We start from the raw sequence: 18,563 nt of genomic DNA on the forward strand, positions 1-18,563 counted from the left end.
CTTTTTTTAATTCTTTGGTTAATGTTTAACTTCTAGTCAAAAGTGTCACTTTAAACTTACTGTTAAATAAAATTTACTGGACAGGTCCAGATTTTTTAAGATATAAAAAAGTATGGGGCCTGCTTGTAACAAAAAACTGCACATAAAGCAAGTCAATTTTAAGTGTCACAAAATCAATAGTAGTGTCGAAACAAGAAAGTAGAAGCTTATTTTAAGACGATTACAGTAACAACTACAATTTTCTGTTCAACTTATAACAATAAATCGAGGTCTTATTTCCTGCTTTATACATATATTTCTGTTTTAAGTTATACATTTTTTTTATTCTCTATTTAATTTTAATTTTTTCATGCTTTTATTTGAGAGACTGGAAAGCGGATAGCCACAGCTGTTATTTATATGTCTTAAAAAAACTGTAAACTAGACTATAAATGAGACAAGTAAAATGCTTATACAGAGTATGATGCAAAATGCAAGCTATGTCAGGTTTGTTCTCAAGACGAGAAGGAAACAGCTTTAAAATGATTGTTTAATGAAATGAATTAATACATTCTCATGTCTTTCAGTGAGTCCGAAAATCCAAGTTCAGTGAGTTCAAAGTGTGTCATATTTTTAACAAGAGAATCAGGCAAATATTTTGACTGAAGTTGAAATGTTTGTTCTTAAACAGATTGTTAGCTGCACTGGAAAGACAATATCTGTTTATAGTGATACTGTAAATAAATTGTTGTTTGATAAAAGCAGATGGATGCAAGGACTCCATTGCCTGCTGTTGCTCTTTTTACTGACTGTTCACTAAAGCCTGATGATACCTGATTGGTCGATACTTCTTGAACTGGCATGTACAACCAATGGAGACCTGAACACTCTTTATACAAAAGTCCGGTCCTGGGTGTTTAATCTGTAAATACAGATTGAGCTGATACTTTTCATCCACCGACTGTAAGAAGCTGTGCGCTGAGCAATGAGCTTCTCAGGTATCCTGAAGGTCCTGGCTCAGTCCCTGTGGTGGAGCTGCTGCCACATGGAGGTAACTCTAGTGGACTAAATATTAATGACCAGTGACCAGGGCCTCCTTGTAATCCACTTACCATCATTACACAAGGTCAGCATGGCTACTGCTGCTGGGCTCTCTTACCCCAGCTGGACGCACTTCTGCATTCCTATTGAGTGGAATACGGTTTGGAAGATAGAGAAACACTGTTTGGCTGTTTCCATTTGCATGAGGTGGATTTTAAAAAGTTGCAAAAACATGTTCAAATGACATCCGTGCTGGAAAGCCATCAGGATAGGACAGCCGATCAAAAGAATGCTTGCTGGAGAATGAGAACGGACACGTTTGGAAAGCAGCTGATATGTTTTGTCTTCCTTACGTTCCCTTAACTCCAGGATCATGGCAGTGCTGAGGCTCATTTGTAGCACACACATTAAAGGTCCTGACCCCCAAGAGTGCTAACTTTAAAGATGACAGTTCAGAGTCTGCGTAATTAAAAGTGCTTCGGTAGAGGCCAACAAGACACAGGGGAAGGATGCAAAGAAAGTTTAAGAAAATACAGGTGGACAGCTCTAACGTAGTCAATGACTTTGTGCAGCCTCGGCCCCTGTGCCCTGCGCTCACTCCACATGTGTCAGAGGAATTTTGACACTCCAGAAGACCCTCCAGATGAACTTTTACCCCTTCGTCTCATTTCCAAACGCACAAACAGAATCAAGTTAACCTGCGCAGCCCTGGAAGGCAGTGTATACAAACGCCACCCTACATTAATGACCGACTGCGCTACGGCTATTAGGCTGAGCGTGTTGTTATGATTTCCACACTTTCTCATCAAGGTGAAAAGGGTGTTTTTGAGCCAGGCAAGAATGAAGGGCATCTCCTGTTCACTCATTGGGTTGTTAAAGTCCTGTAATTGAGAAAAACAGCTCAAGGTGCCTTGCCCTGAAGACCTTTGCCTGCAGACATGAGGTAATGGGGAGGCTAATTAGGCAGAGGAGACAGGGTGGGCAGAAGCTCCTGGCCTACAGCCCCATTAGTCTACAGAACAGTCTCCCTATGGTCAAGGGCATTTAACTGAGCATGAGGAAAACAGAGCGGCATCGCTTGCCTGCTCCTACGGTAAAGCCGTTGTGATGAACTGAGTCACCACATGAAAGGTTGGAAAGCAGAACGCATGGGAGAAGCGAGGACGGCTCGTTCAAAAACTTATGAAACATCTCAGCAGGAGCTTGTGTCCCCCTCCTCCCAATGCTCATGGTGAACAATTTGTCTTGCTCCAAAGGCAGGGCTTATCACACTGAGCCCTTTTCAGGATATTGGCCTTGGCGCTGTAATTTAAACGTAGTAAATCAAAGTGATTGCAGCGGCACATGAGCTTTCTTTAAGGGCTTTTGGCATACGGCGTGCATGCTAGTGCCCGTCTCCCCTGAACCGCTTCTCTTGATTTTGCCGGTGTCTCTTACACAATGACCTCTTATTTAAATTTATAGGCATAAACATAAATACATCAGAGAGAGATTCATGAGGCTGTGCTGCAATGCCACATTTAACTCTGGGGTCTAAGATAAAAGTTGAACTTCACTTCCTATAAATCTACAAATTTCCAGCATGTTCTGTTAAACTGTTACAGCCGCTGGAACGAGCAGGGGATAGACGGAGTCTGAGACGGGTCTTTGATTTGGTGAGTGCCTGTGTTAATGTCTGAGCCGGCGAAGCAATCGCTTGGCCTTTACTCACATGGCAGCTCACTTATCAAGGCAGGCCAGAGTAAGATGAAGACAGTTCAAGAGGGATTTGTTATCTTAAATCAGTCAGGGGGTGCAGGCAGACTTTTATGCAACTACACAAAGATTTATGAAAGACACTCTTTATTTGCTACTACTTTCTGTATGGTAATGCATGTGGCTGTTTCCTTAACCAAATATGCAGAGCTCAATGTAAGCACATTGTTCATTTCAGTATTACATCATCCCTCATCTTAAGTAGCTGAGCATATGTGATCAACTCCCTGGCCATCATTATCCATGTAAACTTGAGAACACGTGTTTCTGTCGTCCTCAGTCAAAGGCGGATCTGTTCTCACACCTCTGGCACTACCCCCCCACCTCAAACACAACTGTACATGCATAAACAACACATACTACTAGAAGCTCAGCACCTTCCTCGGGATCAAGAAAGTCTGTCTGTCTGTCTGTCTTTGTCAGTCAGTCTGTGCTCAAAAAAATAAAGACAACTCTTAAACAACACAATGTAATTCCAAGTCAATCACACTTCTGTGAAATCAAACTGTCCACTTAGGAAGCAACACTGTTTGACCATCCTTTTCACATGCTGTTGTGCAAATGGATTAGACAGCAGATGGAAATTAATAACAGGTTGATGACAGATAAAAACCAGACTAGCGCTTGCTAGAATGTAACTGCTATCCAGCTCGCTATCCGTTTCCATAGAAACGTAAAACGAGTTGTTTTCAATGAATTTGTATGTGTTCACAGTTTCAAGTGATTTTAATCTCCTGACGCGGTTTTGTTGCAGCTTGGATTTGAACTTCACCACTCCTGGTCTCCCTTTACTGTGTTTGGGATGAATACTTCAAAATTACTAAAATTGTCTCGAACGATTGCGGGGCGGCGGTAGTCGAGCGGGTTGAGTTCTCGTCTTATAACCAGAAGGTTGTGAGATGGAGTCCCACCTCAGTGTCTACATGTCTGCGTGTCCCTTGGCAAGACACTTAACTATATGTAATATAATAATATAAATTGATTATTTAATCTTTGCTGCTTTAATGGGGACTACTAACAAGATTTAATAAACCAATCGCATAGCTTATTTGAGAAAGACACACAGAGAATTATGTAGATGAAATGAAAGAGCATCAATATCTGAATATCTGAACGAAATATTTTAAATATCAGAATTTTTACAATTGGTTCATCACTAGTTAAGGGGCGTGGACTTATTAAGGGATGTAGCCTGAGTTACGTCACCTATTGGTTTCCTGAAGGGCAGCTGTGGGAGCTCATCCATGGAGGTTACCAAACTGGAAATGCTGACTATCATTCTTTCGGTCAACTTATCAACAGACAAAGCGCTGAAGCTGAGGCTGGCCTTTAGCCTCCTGACACATTGCTGCAGCTTGCAGTTGAGTCTGCCACGCCTCTAATTTTGCATAACTCCTCTCCTTTATAAAATCAAAAAACTGCGAGTTTTAAAATAATCAAACCCCGTACATTGTGTGCTGATGAAGAAATGGTTCTTTGTACCAGGCTGCGAACATTTTAATTTTCGCAATCAAAAATGACATGCAGTGTTTTGCACCTCAGCTTTTGTTTCAACCTAAGGCTGCCGCTTGTTAAAAGGTCCTGCACCTTCACCAGCTTATGACTTTGTGAAATAAAAAATAAACAGACTCAATTTACACTCACATAAAACGTTGACAGTGTGTCTGAAATGCCCAGGACAAAGCACGGTGCTGTTGGTCTTGTCTTAAACATGAATCATTGAGCTTCATGACTTTTGAAAGGGAAAAAATGTGCTCACTCACTCACTCACCCACTTAACCTGCAGATGATCAGTGGACACTCTGTGGTGGCACCATGTTCCTGTACTTCTCTGTTATGCTACTTAAAAAGGAAGACAAAGTGAGTGAAGGACATGAAGATGTGAGATAACTGGTTCCTCCCTTCAAATCTCTGTGAGTAACTGTTACCTCCTCCTGAACTTCCCCAGCACCTCCTCCTGCATCCTGATTCATCAAAGCTTTAACCCCCCCCCCCCCCCCCGATCCAAGCAGCTATCAAAGAGAACACTTTGAAACAGAGGAAATGTGAAGGTTAGCTGACTTGACTTGGATTGGGGAGGGAAATTGTTTGGGATCTTCACCAAGCCAAGGATTGTGGACTCCTCAATTGGGTTTTCTCGTTATGCACTTACCACCCCCATCATCCGCCCCATAGTTCGCAGAGTTTCTGTTTTCAGAGGTCCTGTGACAGCTGAGTTAGTAATTTGACACACAGCTGCTGCAGGACGCTTCAATTGCCGATTTGAGCAGTTACTGCATGCAGGCCTTTTTCTTCATACAATATTTTAATAAACCCACTTTCATATTTATTTTCCGTTACCCCATAAAACAATGTCGGAGCATCTTAGTACAGTAGCTGCTCACGGTTTTTAAAGAATTAAAAAAATAAAAAATACTATGCTAAGCTCCAAGTCACTTTACATTTCAATGCAAATTAGTAAAGGTATTTTCAGACATCTGATAAAGTCAAAGTTTGTCAAAGAGTTCACACACAGCCTTCTCTTCAGCTCTTCTCACACATACATTTCCTGACAGTCAGGACTGGACTAGAACACGCTCAAGGAGGAGGAAGAGGAGACTAATTCTGAATTAATATCTCTACAAAACGTATGAGGACAATTTTAAAATAAGAACAAACCAGTGGAAAAAATATAATAACCTGAGAAAGCCACAGTTTAACTGTGGTCTAAATACAAAAAGGTTAAAGTGAGTCCTGCACCAGGGCAAAAAATGTAGAGGAGTCCTCGAAGAACAGCAGACAGAAGTCAATTAGTTCAGTAATAAATGACTGTCTTCATCTTATAAACAAAGTTCATTGTGGAAAAAGGTGAAATACACTGATAGTCTGATGGAGAATAGAAATCCATAACAGGGATGTGGAGGCGTGGCATGGTGGTCCATGTAGTCCGTCAGACAGGCGGCCCGGGTTTGAATCCGACCTGTGGCTCCTTACCTGCATGTCATTCCCCTCCCTCTCTCTTTCAATGATTTCTGGCTCCACCCCCTGTCCTGTTTTTCCAAAGAGGGCAGAAAAGCCCCAAAATAAACCTTTAAAAAAAAACCGGGTCTGTGCTTACATGCATGAACTCTACAGAGTCATGGTCAGGACATGACCGTGGTCGTCTTTACTTTCCTCGCTTTAAATGTTAGAATAAAGGTCCAATGTTCCAGACTATCACCTGCTGCGTTCACACATCAGCTCACCTTGACCTCTTGGGAATGTAAAGGCCAACCAAGGTAAGAAGTAAAAAAGAAGTAAAAAAAAAAATTATAATAATAATAATGATCAGGGTGCTTCTAAAATGCTTCAGTGTGTCAAACATCCGCTCCAGTAATTAACGTCTTTTTATTTGAGAAGTCAACTGAGCATGCACGAGGTCGGGATGACGAGGAATTTTTTAGACCGCCCTCTTCTGGATCACTATGGAAACTCTCCTACGGCCTATTACGCTTACAGATTTAATATTTCGAAAAAGAAGAGGTCTTCTTTTTTCAGTCGTAATTTTCTAACATTTAAAGATGAATAATTTAATTCTGAATACAAAGTGACAGCCATGCTGCAGAAGCACCAAACCGCTGCCTCTCCATCTCTCATTTTCTTTTCCTCAGATTCTCCTTCAATTCAATGTTTAGTATTGAAGACAAACATGCATTGATTTCTATCAAATACCACATGAAATAGCATAACAGGTGATTGAAATGTGGGGAAGTACTCAGATTTGATCTAAACAGAGTTCAGCTGTAGCGGTGCGTTAAAAGAGAAAAACAGCCCGTGATTGACTTTTACTACACTCTGCAGCCTCGTCGTTTACGACATGAAAGGTGTCAGCTCTGTTTACACAAGTGTTCACTCCGGAGTGAGGCGGCTGAGAGATGTAGCTGGAATATTTGTCTTAAAATCAGAACAACGATAGATGTGAATGGCACTCAAGGGCACAAATCCCAGAAACACTGGAATATTTTCCTCATACCGTTCCACCTCACACATCACTGCCCTCCACTGCTGCCCATCTGACGACATGAAAAACCTCAAAAACAGTGAGAAACACAGGCGGAGTTGAGCTCTCTTTAATGTAAAATGTAGTAGTTATCAAGAATAACGTGTAATCATACGACTTGCTCATAAACAGCATTTTCATTTACAGCAAGGAAATAAAATTATCACTATACCAATCTGATTCCAGACAAACATTTGACAGAGAGGCAACACATGAAGAGGGAAACAAATGAAATAATAAAAACTGAACTCAATGTGTTACTATCGTGAATAAAAGAAGAGGCTATATAAAGAGGTGCGTGGTGTTAGCGTCCCTTTAAATGTGTGATGTCATTAAATAACAGAATATAAACGCCATATAACCCTTTTTAAAAATGAGCAAAAATCAAATACAAAAATCATAGTTTTAGTAAAACACAAAATGAATGAGTTTAAGGAATTTGGGCAATGCAACCTGAGATGGCCATACAGCTCATATAGTGAAAGAGAAGAACAATCTGAGGATGATTATAGGGGTGGAAGTAATCAAATGGGGAAAACAAAAAGCATACATAAAAAAAAGAATTGAATGAATCTGTGGGAAATTAAATTATTCTGAGTCAGAAAGTTTGCACGTGCAGCTTAAAAGGTTATTAGCCTAGCTAAGCACACAGTGAAATGTAACTCTCCAAGGTTAAAAAATAAAATCAATCAGAGGTCAGATAAAAGCTTAAAAGTTAAAAATGTCCACCAAGCGAAGTTTTTGGGCAGTAAAACGCTGGCTGTGAGCTCGGCAGCCGTGGCATGAAGCGAAGAAAAGTGCTGCTCGTCCATCCCGTCTCTATGACTACGGTCTGTTTGACAACGGGCGCTGTATGACCGACACGTCTCGGTTACTTCTTACTGCTGCTTTACATTTGAAAGTGTTTATTGCCGGATCACACCCGGAGCAAAGAGGATGCAGGTACGAGACACGATCTGTAGGAAAATCTTTAATTTTGAAAAGAGTGCCGGTGAGGCCTCAGAAACTACAAGTGTCTGAAACACCAACGTAAAACGCTTGTAGGCATATTTAAAAAAGAAATCTTTGAATGGTGCTGGCCATTTGTTTCCACTGTATTTATGCTAAGCTAGGCTAAATGCTTGATGGCTTTACGTTAACACATAACACACAGACATAAACAGTGGTGTCACTCTTTAAATGTAAGTGTCTATAAGACTGGAAAAATGGGGTTAAGCTATAAGATTGTTGCTTTTCTTCAGCTCAGAACCACAAACAAATAAAACGTACCAGGATCTTGTGTTTTACTTAAAAGAAGAGTCTTCACCTTAAGTTCCTCTAACTGACATTCACATTTCCAGCAAACTACTTTCTTGGAGTTTCATGTCAATTCAACCTCCTTCGAGAAACATACAGTACTTTAAATGGGTGAAGGATCAAAGTCGGCTGTGGACTCATGTTAGCAGCAGCTCAGCTTGCAGCCCCCCCAGCCAAACGGCCATTTTCTTATTTGAATTATAGTGATAAAAAAAAGGAATTCCTATCTAAAATGAAAATCAGACAGCAGCAGCTCAGCGTGCAGCCCCTTCTTATATCTCAAAAAAAGCATCAGATACACTCTGATATTTTGGTATTTTTGTGTGGCAGCCTTTATTAATTCAATTCAATTCAATTCAAAATGTGTAGACTATTGCTCCTCATTATTTGCACATTATTAGCTACAGCTGTGATACTCACAGACAGGACTAATTACTTAAACAAGACAGTAAAAATGGCTGAGCTTGACTGGGACTTGGAGATTCTCCTCAAGTCAGGAGCAGTTATTCAAGATTTCCTGCAAGTTACAAACCTGGACGGCAGCGGCGCTTAAGCAGTTTTTTATGTGAATAAAAACAAAGTCTCCACCCTAATAAAACACAATTGTGAACATGTTCTACAAGCAGACAGCCAAAAGTGTTCAGTTCTGGGACTTTAAATGGCAAAGCTGTTATGCTGGGCACCTTCAGATGAAAACTGGCTTTTCAAAAAGGCCCCAAAATGGAATATATAACACCTAAATAAAACGTCTCTCTATGTGCTTTTCAGGGGAAAAACAAGACATGGGGGGATTAAATCAAAACACTGAATGAAAGAAGAGACGTCTCCAGTGTTAAAAAACAACAATCTGCCAGAATTGGGTTTAAGTGTAGATCAGGTTGCTCTTAAAGTCATGATATGTGTATTTAAAGTTTGCAGAGCAACACAACTGGAGGATATCATAAAATATATTAATTTCTCTTAAATAAAATTACACATAGTGCTGAGAGTTTATTTAACCGTGTTTGGAGTAAAAGTCGTGGAAGCGCGATGGAAGAATGTGAATATAGCCAAACAGCAAAAAAGGAAAATCCGTTTTCTTGTCTCCCGCGCTTCCCCTCTGAGGTTGCGTTCTTTTACAGACATGTAAGTTGTCAAACATAAAAAAGATCCCTTTGGTTGCTAACTGTCTAATGTTAAAATCACACTAAAGATGGAGGCCTGGCTGACATGTTTGCTGATGTGCTGGAAGGACTGCCGCTGGCGTGATCATCCAGGCTCGATGCACATTCTGGTTTGGACCAGAACAGCTCCGAACTTGTGGCCACGGTGGTGGGAGCCCGATTCAGTCGCAGATCGATGTCCAAGGCTCATATTCGAGACGGGCCCCTTTTAGCCTCAACTCGCTCAGATCTGGTCCAACCTGGAGATCCATATCCAGACCACGGCGTAGGTCTGAATCCAACCTGATCCCAGGCAAACGCCTGTGTGTGCAGCTCAGGTATGGCGACAGATCCAACTGGCACTGTCTTGTTTTATTACCGTTATCCCCCCTACACCAGCCACAGTCGACATAAAAAGATAAAAACCTGCGTGTTTGTGTAAGATCCCTTCCCTTTTTCTCCGTTTACCGTCTCAGGAGTGAGTCCAGCTAACTGGAACCCAATGAGTCTCCATCTCCACTTTTTTTATTGCCTGCCGCAGTTCGCTGAAGGCGGTCGAGAGGTCATCGTTCACTATGACTTTTTCAAACAGATGACCGTACTGACTCTCCATCGTCTGGGCTGTTCTCACCATCTCCTCAAAGTCCTCCTCCTGCAGGGTGCACGAAAAAAATAAAACAGAAAGAAGGGAAGAAAGAAGGCAGGTTTTAAAAAAAGATAGATGCACAAAGCAAAGTCCAAACTCATCACACTGTGAAAAGACAACACAGGCCGCAGTAAACAAGAGGGGAGACAAACTGACATACAGTAAACACAGATTACATGGCCCTGAACACACAAATAAACATAATGTGGCCTGTAAAAAAAAAGCCTGTTATAACATAGTACCCACACATGAACCCTGGCACTAACCACACACTAAAACCTCCCCGTGCAACGAGCTGACCTCAAGGAATTTTCATCATTTCCTCCAAAAAATACTCATGGTTATCCGATTCACAAAGAAAGTGAAAAAAATCTTTGAATAAACAGAAAACATAACCATGCTTTCCAAAATAAAGACATGTACGTGTAAGGGTGTACATTGTTGTTGGCCTGGGATTTTATGTGTGATGGAGAGAGGTTCAAACTGTGAGCATGTGAACGTGCTGCTCCGCCCACTGGACGTAAAGCTGAAGGGCCAAAACTGGACAGGATGGCCAGTCCGGTCTGCAGAAGGGCCTAATGGTGCATTCATGTGGTGTCGGACATATTGGATAATGGTGCATTCATGTGGTGTCGGACATATTGGATAAACTTGATGTCAGAACCGCAGAAATCAAGCATATCCTTATCTGAAAATAACTCTCTGAGTCATGACTGTCTGCAATGAGTGTGACACTTGAGTCCCGCTGTCTGAGTCGTATCTACATCGTGTTTACATGGACGGGCCGGTCGGCTGACTGACTCCTCCCCTTGTGTATAAGAATTATTCAAGCGAGGGAAAATAAGAATAATGTCCTGCATGTACTCACTGCTTATTTGTCACGTAAGTGTTTTCAGATCATGGTCATTTCGTGTAAATTTACATAAATTTGTAAAGCTATGAGCTAGCATTAGCCTGCTAGCACAACAATGCAGCTCGAGTTGCTTTGGTGTCATGCTCGTGCCAAAGAGCGACATCTACTGGATCAAAAAGTTGCACATTCTTTCTTTAATGTTTACATACTTTTTACCAATTCCCGTATTGCACATCAGCTTTTTGCTCAGCTATAACCTGTAACAGTTAAATTCAACAGATCTTTATCGCGGTATGAACACCGTTTTTTTGCTGTTCTTACAACAATCCGAAGTGAAATCACATGACACATTGAAGTTGGAAGAACGGTTTTCCAACTCAGAAACTTGGACCACCCGAGCAGCACACGAACGCAGCTGAAGTCAAAGGTGAGGACTGCAAAAAAGCAGTCAAAATACATAATCACTAGAAATCCATTTTACACGATGTTTGCTGATTTAAAAATAAGAAAATGGTTCCGTGCTGAGGGGAGTCCTTCACGGGGGGGATGAGGACTTTTCCATCTCAATATGCAAATTAGCGGTCCAGTGCAAAGAAGAAAACCGCATTGTAACTGTGAGTTATGGGCAAATACCATATTTTTATCAGGCTGGGAGTAAACACTGCCTATCTGGGGCTCCTGTATTCATAGACACAGCTTTCTCAAAGAGGCCAGGTATCTCTGTGCGGTGGATCCAGCTGTGTGGGCCCGGGCCGGTCCTGACCTCAGTGCAACAAGCGGAGCTGAAGAGGCTGCACTGATTTAGATTTATGTTTTTACGGAAAACAGATATGGTTTTATATTAAACCCTCTTTGCCAAACACAATTATAAATACACACAGATGCACATTGAGGCGCAGAAAACCAAACACACACACACACACACAAAGATGCATGATCCCGCAGTGTGTGTGTGTATACAATGTGTACACACATAAACACAGCATCGTTAAAGCTGTAAACTCCTAAACGGCTCAATTTTTGGAGACGTTCCTTCCCGCCAGGAGTTACTTCAGAATGTTTCTGGTGGTTTTCCGCTCTATAATGGATTAGCTGCGCAGCTAAATATAAACGCTCACTCGCTGTTACGCTCGGCAAAAGCCCCGTCTGCTTTTTTTTTTTTTTCCTTGACAGGCTGTCTCGCATGTTACAAAAAGTGGACTCTGTCTGAAGCTTCATTGTCTTCTGTGAGGGAGGTGTGATGGTTTTATCAGAGGACAGGCTGAGCCAAACAGACAGTTCAGGGAGGGCAGAAGGTTTCTTGGCCTGCAGTGAAAACCGTTTCTCAGAGGGACCATATTCTCCGTCATCTGGATCGGAGCCCCCCCCCGCGCAGGACTTCCCCTCTTGGACCTGGACTCACCAGATGTCCACTGTGTCCAGAGTAACCCCCCTGACCTGTCCTGGAAGAAGAATCTGGGAGACTTGTGTGTTTATTTTTTTGCGTACCATACCCACCACAAGTCTCCGTGTCTGACTTCAGTTAGGGCACTTCAGGTAAAACAACATTAATCACAGCAGGACGCCGCTTTAACGAGAGCCGGGTAGAAAGATGGAAAGAAAATGCGAAAAGCAGATGAAGGAAATAATTGGAAATGTTCAGGTTTCTGAGTAAAAGAGCGGAGAGACTGATAGAGTGAAGGTAAAAGAAGACAAACAGACGGCCATCCACTGACCTGAGCCACACGTCTCTCCTCGAGGGACACTTTGTCTCGAGGGCCAAATCGGACGCGTTCATCCCCAGTGTGGTCAGGTGACTTTATTCCCACGTGAAATGACGCAGCGTTTTGTGCTTCTCACACCAGCAAAGATGAATGATGGTCGTTTTCATTGCACGACACGAGGCTCCTTAAACTGTAACACTTGTGTTGAAAGCTTTTATGCTTTCATTTTTATTCTTTATTTCATCTGTGATTCGTTTTTTTAACAGCTCAAAAAAAATGAAAATAGATAAATTCAGTCTAGAAATCAAAATTGACTTGATGGGACTATAAATTTTTTCAACACTTTAGTGGCACAAAACAGCAGACTCAGGTAACATCTTCAGACATAAAACCAGCACACACACACACACACACACACACACACACTCCCACTCCATCCTCCGCGGGGACACCTGCTTCTTTGATTCCAGTCAAAAAATTAAAATAAATAAAAATCCAGACAATTGCATGTTTTTTGTTGTTTTTTGCACTGCAGCACTGAAGACTTCCTTTCCTCTTACAGTTCTGCTTCTCTCTACGTCACGCTTTAGCTCCTTATTTTGAAAAACATACTCTGAATCGTTTCCAGCTCAAACAATGGGGCCAGAGTCAGACTGCTCTGCTGGAACAAAGAGACGACTGTTCCTCAGTTTTATCATTAAAGCAGACCTGTCTCTCTGCGGAGGAGAAATACAGACCCCAGAGGGTAACTCATGTCTGAGACCACTCACCCAATAACGCTCTTTCATCCACAGACGTTTAACGGCTCTACGTCCCGTCACACAAAATGTTACCTGGCTGAAATATGCCTGTCTGTCTCATTGGTTTATAAAGGTACATTTGTATTTCTTGAGAGAGTATTTGGAGCATCTACAGAGACAGTGAGTAATAACAGCAACAGTGAGGACTGTAAGAGCTGATCCTCCCCTGACAACTTGAGCTCATTGTTCTTAGGACTCCTGCTTTGCAGCGCAGAGCAAACAGAGGTGAAATGATAATTCACCACGTGACTTATTGAAGCTGACTTTCTGTCTGTGTGGAGGCCTTAAAAGCTTGGCAGAGATGGAAGACATCTATAGGATGATCTGAGTCTGAGCAGATCTTCATCTGTGACCTCGCTGCACGCTTTCGAAGCGTTCGGGTGTTTGACAGAGCAGAGCGAACAATCTCAGCGCGAGGATGACTCGAACTTTAACGACGTCACATCGCTGTTGCCTCAACCAATCAGGATGGTTATTGTGAAAGGTGGAGGGGCTGTTTTATGTTGAATGGTGAATGGACTTCTTTTCTAGTCTTCTGACTACTCAAAGCGCTTTTACACCGACACATTCACACACTGACAGTAGAGCCTGCTGAGTAAAGAGACCATCAGAAGTTACTAAGTTCGTATGTGTTCATACATCACTGACGAAGCAGCAGGAAGAATTCTGGGTTAAAGGTAGTGCAGGTCATTTTCTCCAACTTCAACCAACGTCAGCACCTGGTGCACGCTTTATTGAACCAATCAAACCTCTCTACCCCATGCATGCACTCAAAGCAGGAGCTGAAATCTGCTTCTGGACCAATGGTAGTCGTGCATGTAAGTGAGGGGCGTGGCTTTTGAAGGAGCACAGAAGGGAGGGGCCGGGTGAAAGGACGCTACCTTTAAAATCATGATAGTTTAAGAAAATTACCAACCCTGCCTTTAAGTTGCCATGGACACATCGGACACGTTGCCAGAGCTGGGCATTGAACCTGCGATCTTCAGATTGAGAGACGACCAACTCGACCAACTGAGCCGCAGCCGCCCCCTCACGGTGTTCACTGATTGGTGCTCAGTCCTGTCGGCAGCAGTTTGAATTATTTTAGATCGAGTCTGAGCATCATTGGGTGTCTTTATAAAAAACATGTTTGCATGGGGTTTAGGGTTGTCCATTGGTACAATTATGTTTGGGATTGTACCTCCCCCTCTTAGTCACCTATGGGACAGATCATTGTGCGCTCAGTCCAAACACAGTCTGCCATTTACATGCTGGAGACAATATGCAATTACATTCTTTTGAATGCCAAAATGTAATTTGCTTAATCATCACTTATGGGCGTCTACAGAGACTCTGTCCTCTGTCCTTTTATGTTTTATTTTGGCGGGGCGTGTCCGGGCGGGTAGCTGGTGCGTTTCCTCCAGTCAATGACAGCACACGGGTGAGTTTAGGAGTGGGTACAATTCAACGCTTGGACACTTCAAACTGGAGATGAAGGTGCATGGACGTACTGTTAGACAGGCAGGTGACAAACACCGGCGGTTAGCTTGTCCTAGCGTGCGGCAGCTTGCAGAGTCGGCACAAGCAGTAAACGTCCTGTGCAGTACAGACAAGGTCCTGGAGTGAGCGTGCTCGGGATTATTTCCATCTCCATGTGTGTTCACCGTGACAACTAACTTTGTAAACATGAAGCTGCATGCTTGACAGCACAGAAACATGTTTTCTTGCGGATGGACTTGAAAGCAGAGCGGATGGGAACGCCGGCAGGAGGCTGGGAATATAAGCAGTAAAATAATATGGCTAGTTTTAAATTTGAATTGTCAGTTGTGTGTTTTCATACATGTGTTTTCAATAAGCATGAATTCAACCCTACCATGTTGTCTTTACACCTGCAGACTCGTTCATAACCCCTCCACCTCCCTGACTGTTCGCGCCCCAGCTCGCTGTGCTGGTGCCTTGTCACTCAGTCTCCGTCTCTCTGACAGCCCGTCTCTCTGTCAGCCTCGCTCTCCCCGCGAGTCTCCTACCTCCTCGTGTCCCATCACACCACGTCTGCTGACCAGGATCTTGGCCTTAACGCTTGCCTGCGGTGAGAGAAACACGCGAACGTGCACCACGCCTCTCGGACCTGGGAAAGCCATCATCCCCCCCCTCCCTCCTGTCTCCCCTCCCGACAGCTTCACAGCAGCACCAAACACCAGCTAATTGGTTTCATCTGCGTCCCCGTAGGGCAGGGATAAAGGTGTGTGAGGATGACCTCATCACTCACACACACTCTGACTGTACACACAGATAGGGTTTCTGTTATTCCTGCGGCTGCTAATCTGTTAGGTGTTACGTGTTTCTGCAGCATAAAAACACCGTCTCATCATCGGACTGTGTGTTTGGAGTGTAATGCACAAAGACTGAACACACACGGAGGAGCGGGGCCACTGTGGTTTGTTGAGTGTTCACAATCTGTTTGTCTCAGACTTCTTTTCTAATCTTTAATCCATATCGGGAGAAGAGTGTGTAGCTTGAGAGCAGTGACGGTCCGGGCCTAAAGCTAATTAACTAGTTAATTAAACCAGCTGTGTTTCTAACACTCTAATAAACTGATGTGAGTGACTTCCTTCAAGATGCAGTAATTCAAAGTCTGGTTCGTCGTCTCTTCTAAGTCTCTTACCGTGAACGGCTTGGCGGTTCCCTTGTCTTCCTTGCCTGATATGATTTTGGCGCTCTGTCTGGTCTCTCTCAATCTCGCCACAGAAGGAGGCTTCACAAACACTACAAAGGGTTTAAACTCTGGCGTCCTCAGGTGTTTTATCGTCTGCAGAGAGAGAGGGGGGGGGGGGAGGAAAAAACAAATATGAAGGTAAAAGCAGAAAGGAGTATGAGCTGTTACTGACACACTTTAGTCTCTCGTTGTGGATGTATCTGAGGGATCTCATCAGACCACAAAATGTGTTAGATGGTAAAAGTCTGGGTAAAGTCAGGGTGAAAAGTTAGCCACTTGAGGCGCAGATGGCCTAGTGGTTAGGCGCTCCCCCCTGTGAGGAGGTCGAGTGATAGCTTGAGCTGCTACTTTGAGTCAAAGGAACCCGCTGAAGACGTTTGGGCATCTAATTATGATCCGGATCAGGCCTCATCCCTTTGGAGGTTTTAAAGACATGTGTGACTGATAAGAGACATCTTGGCTGACGTAAAGCTCCGTTGAGATATTACTGATCTGATTTTGTCAACGAACGCCTTTAAATCCAAATGAGGAGCTTTTTTTTGGGAAGATGGATGAATGAAATGAAAACACATCGCCTTCAATCCAGATAAGTTGAATAATTTTGATGGAAGGAGAGGTGAAAATATTGGATCCTTGGGTTTCTGAAGACAGATCAGTTTTCGGGGGTGGAACCCATCATTTAAATGTACGGGTGGATCAAACAAACCTCCAAAGGTCTTGCTTGGCGTGTGCTTCGCACGCATAGAAAGAAGATGAAAGACGCGTTCCCAAATCTGCCCAGCCTTCGTGTCTCCACAAACGGGGACAATTGCACAAAACGACACCTACAATCTGCTCCTCCAGAGGTGAAAGAGAGGTTGCAGTTGGTTAGCGGTGGCGTCAGGCTTGGCCTCTCCTCCTGGTTCATGCACCGCAACCAGGGCTCCACGCTGTGCGAACAGGCGCCGGGTCATAAACCAACAACTGATAGGAAGAAGGATGAAAACCCGAAGAAGAGGCTGGAGAGGACCTGCTGGGGAGGAATTCATCGCAGCTCACATGAGCCACTCAGTAAGTCAGCAGGGGAGCAATAAAGTGGTCTGACACTGAGTCATTGAGGAGTCCTGTGGAGAGGAGGGGGGGGGGGGGGGCTTGCTGACAGAACAATACAAAAAAAGGCCAAAAAAGAAAGCTTCAAACATCCAAGAGCTTCCAGTCTCTTGTAACTCACTGTAGCAGAAGGCTCCAGGAGTGACTCTTACCGTTGCTTAGGCCTAAGGGGCTTTGGGAACAGTAATCTTCATAATGGCACATTTGTACCAGGGTGTCTTTAAACACTGAGTAGAAACAAATGAAGGCATCTTATGGGGCAAAAAGCAAGACGATACAAGCCTGGCCTTGACTTAATGGGACTGCTGCTCAGGAGTCATTTGTGTTGGTACTGATTGCCACAGCGCAAGACACAGAAGCCAAAAAGGAAATCTTCAAAAACAGAACATTTAAAGTAATTGCCCCCTCTAAAAGCTGCTTTAGTAACCTAGTAAGAAGCCAAGGAGAGCCAGGGAAGATGGAGATCTTCATCTGACAGCAAGGAGCAGAGGTGCCAAAGATCTTAAAATAGAAGGAGGAAGGGAGGATGAAGGGAAAAGATTGGGGTTTGCGTCACTTACGTGAGGCTGGACATCCAATAGGCACACTTTGTTCTTGGAGAGGACGGAGCGTACCGAGTCCAGACTTGTCCCGTAGTAATTCCCTTTGTACTCCCCGTATTCGATGAACCTAAGAGGCAAGTTGGAAGGACATATAAAGAGATGAGGAGATTGTCCAGAACCTTTTTTTTTAAATATTTTTCTGTGCAAGGATTAGTATCCATTGCAACACTAACAACCTTTGGGAGTAAAGTTAGATTCTTATTCTTATCTGGACGAGTGTGTCAGCACGCTGCTGAGATTCATCTCAGGAATAATGAAACATAAAAATCCAACAAATCCACAGAGACAGGAGGATTACTCTTTCAGCCCCTGACAGATCTGAAGATAGCATTCTCCAGCACAACCTAAAAACCAGACATTTTGGCAGGCATGTTTTTTATATAATCTCTTACGCCTCCCCCCCGTTCAATCAGTAACACCTGTTTGTTCCAGAAAGACCACAAAGCCCCTGCATGCCAAAACGCCCGTCCTGTAATCCACCAGGATTTAGACAGCAAGCAGACACAAGCAAACAAACACTTTTCCTCCAGACAATCATCCCCATTTCACACCAATCAGCTGTCACGAAAACGAAAAGCCACCAGTGTATTTTTAGCCGAAAACAAGAAGGGGGGAAAAAGCAGCGAGGAGAGTAAAAACGTGGAAAGAATTTGGAGCTAATAGGACTGTGTGGTATGCTTGCAGTCTGCTCATGACGAGTGTCGGGGCAGAATGAGTGCCTCTGTGTGACTTCTGCCATGTAAAAAAATAAAGTTTTATTGTAATTGCCCATGTAAGAAAGTTTTACTCAGCATTTTGTTTAAGAAGGGAGGCTTTAGTCTGTAAAAAAACCCCCTCATATACAGTTATGGGAAATTCATTTAAGAGCTTACAGTAGCCGGTCTTTATGAAGTCACACCTTGCAGCGTTTGCCGAGAAGGAATATAGATTACAGGACGGCGTGC

The 18,563-nt window shown here is 43.2% G+C and overlaps 1 protein-coding gene across 2 annotated transcripts in view; it reads right to left on the minus strand.

The window, feature by feature from the left end:
- Positions 1–6,847: 6,847 nt before the first annotated feature.
- The window catches only part of mpp7a (MAGUK p55 scaffold protein 7a), a 144,591-nt gene continuing 132,875 nt past the window's right edge, over positions 6,848–18,563 (minus strand). For both annotated transcript variants that reach the window (XM_079360677.1, XM_079360676.1), the window contains 3 exons: positions 17,578–17,686; positions 15,878–16,021; positions 6,848–9,883 (listed from right to left, as the gene is read on the minus strand). In XM_079360677.1, the coding sequence (XP_079216803.1) occupies positions 9,704–9,883; positions 15,878–16,021; positions 17,578–17,686 (433 nt within the window). In that variant the 3' untranslated portion in view covers positions 6,848–9,703. The remainder of the gene's footprint in view (positions 9,884–15,877; positions 16,022–17,577; positions 17,687–18,563) is intronic.

Source organism: Symphodus melops (genome assembly GCF_947650265.1).
Source record: "Symphodus melops genome assembly, chromosome: 14".
Taxonomy (NCBI): domain Eukaryota; kingdom Metazoa; phylum Chordata; class Actinopteri; order Labriformes; family Labridae; genus Symphodus; species Symphodus melops.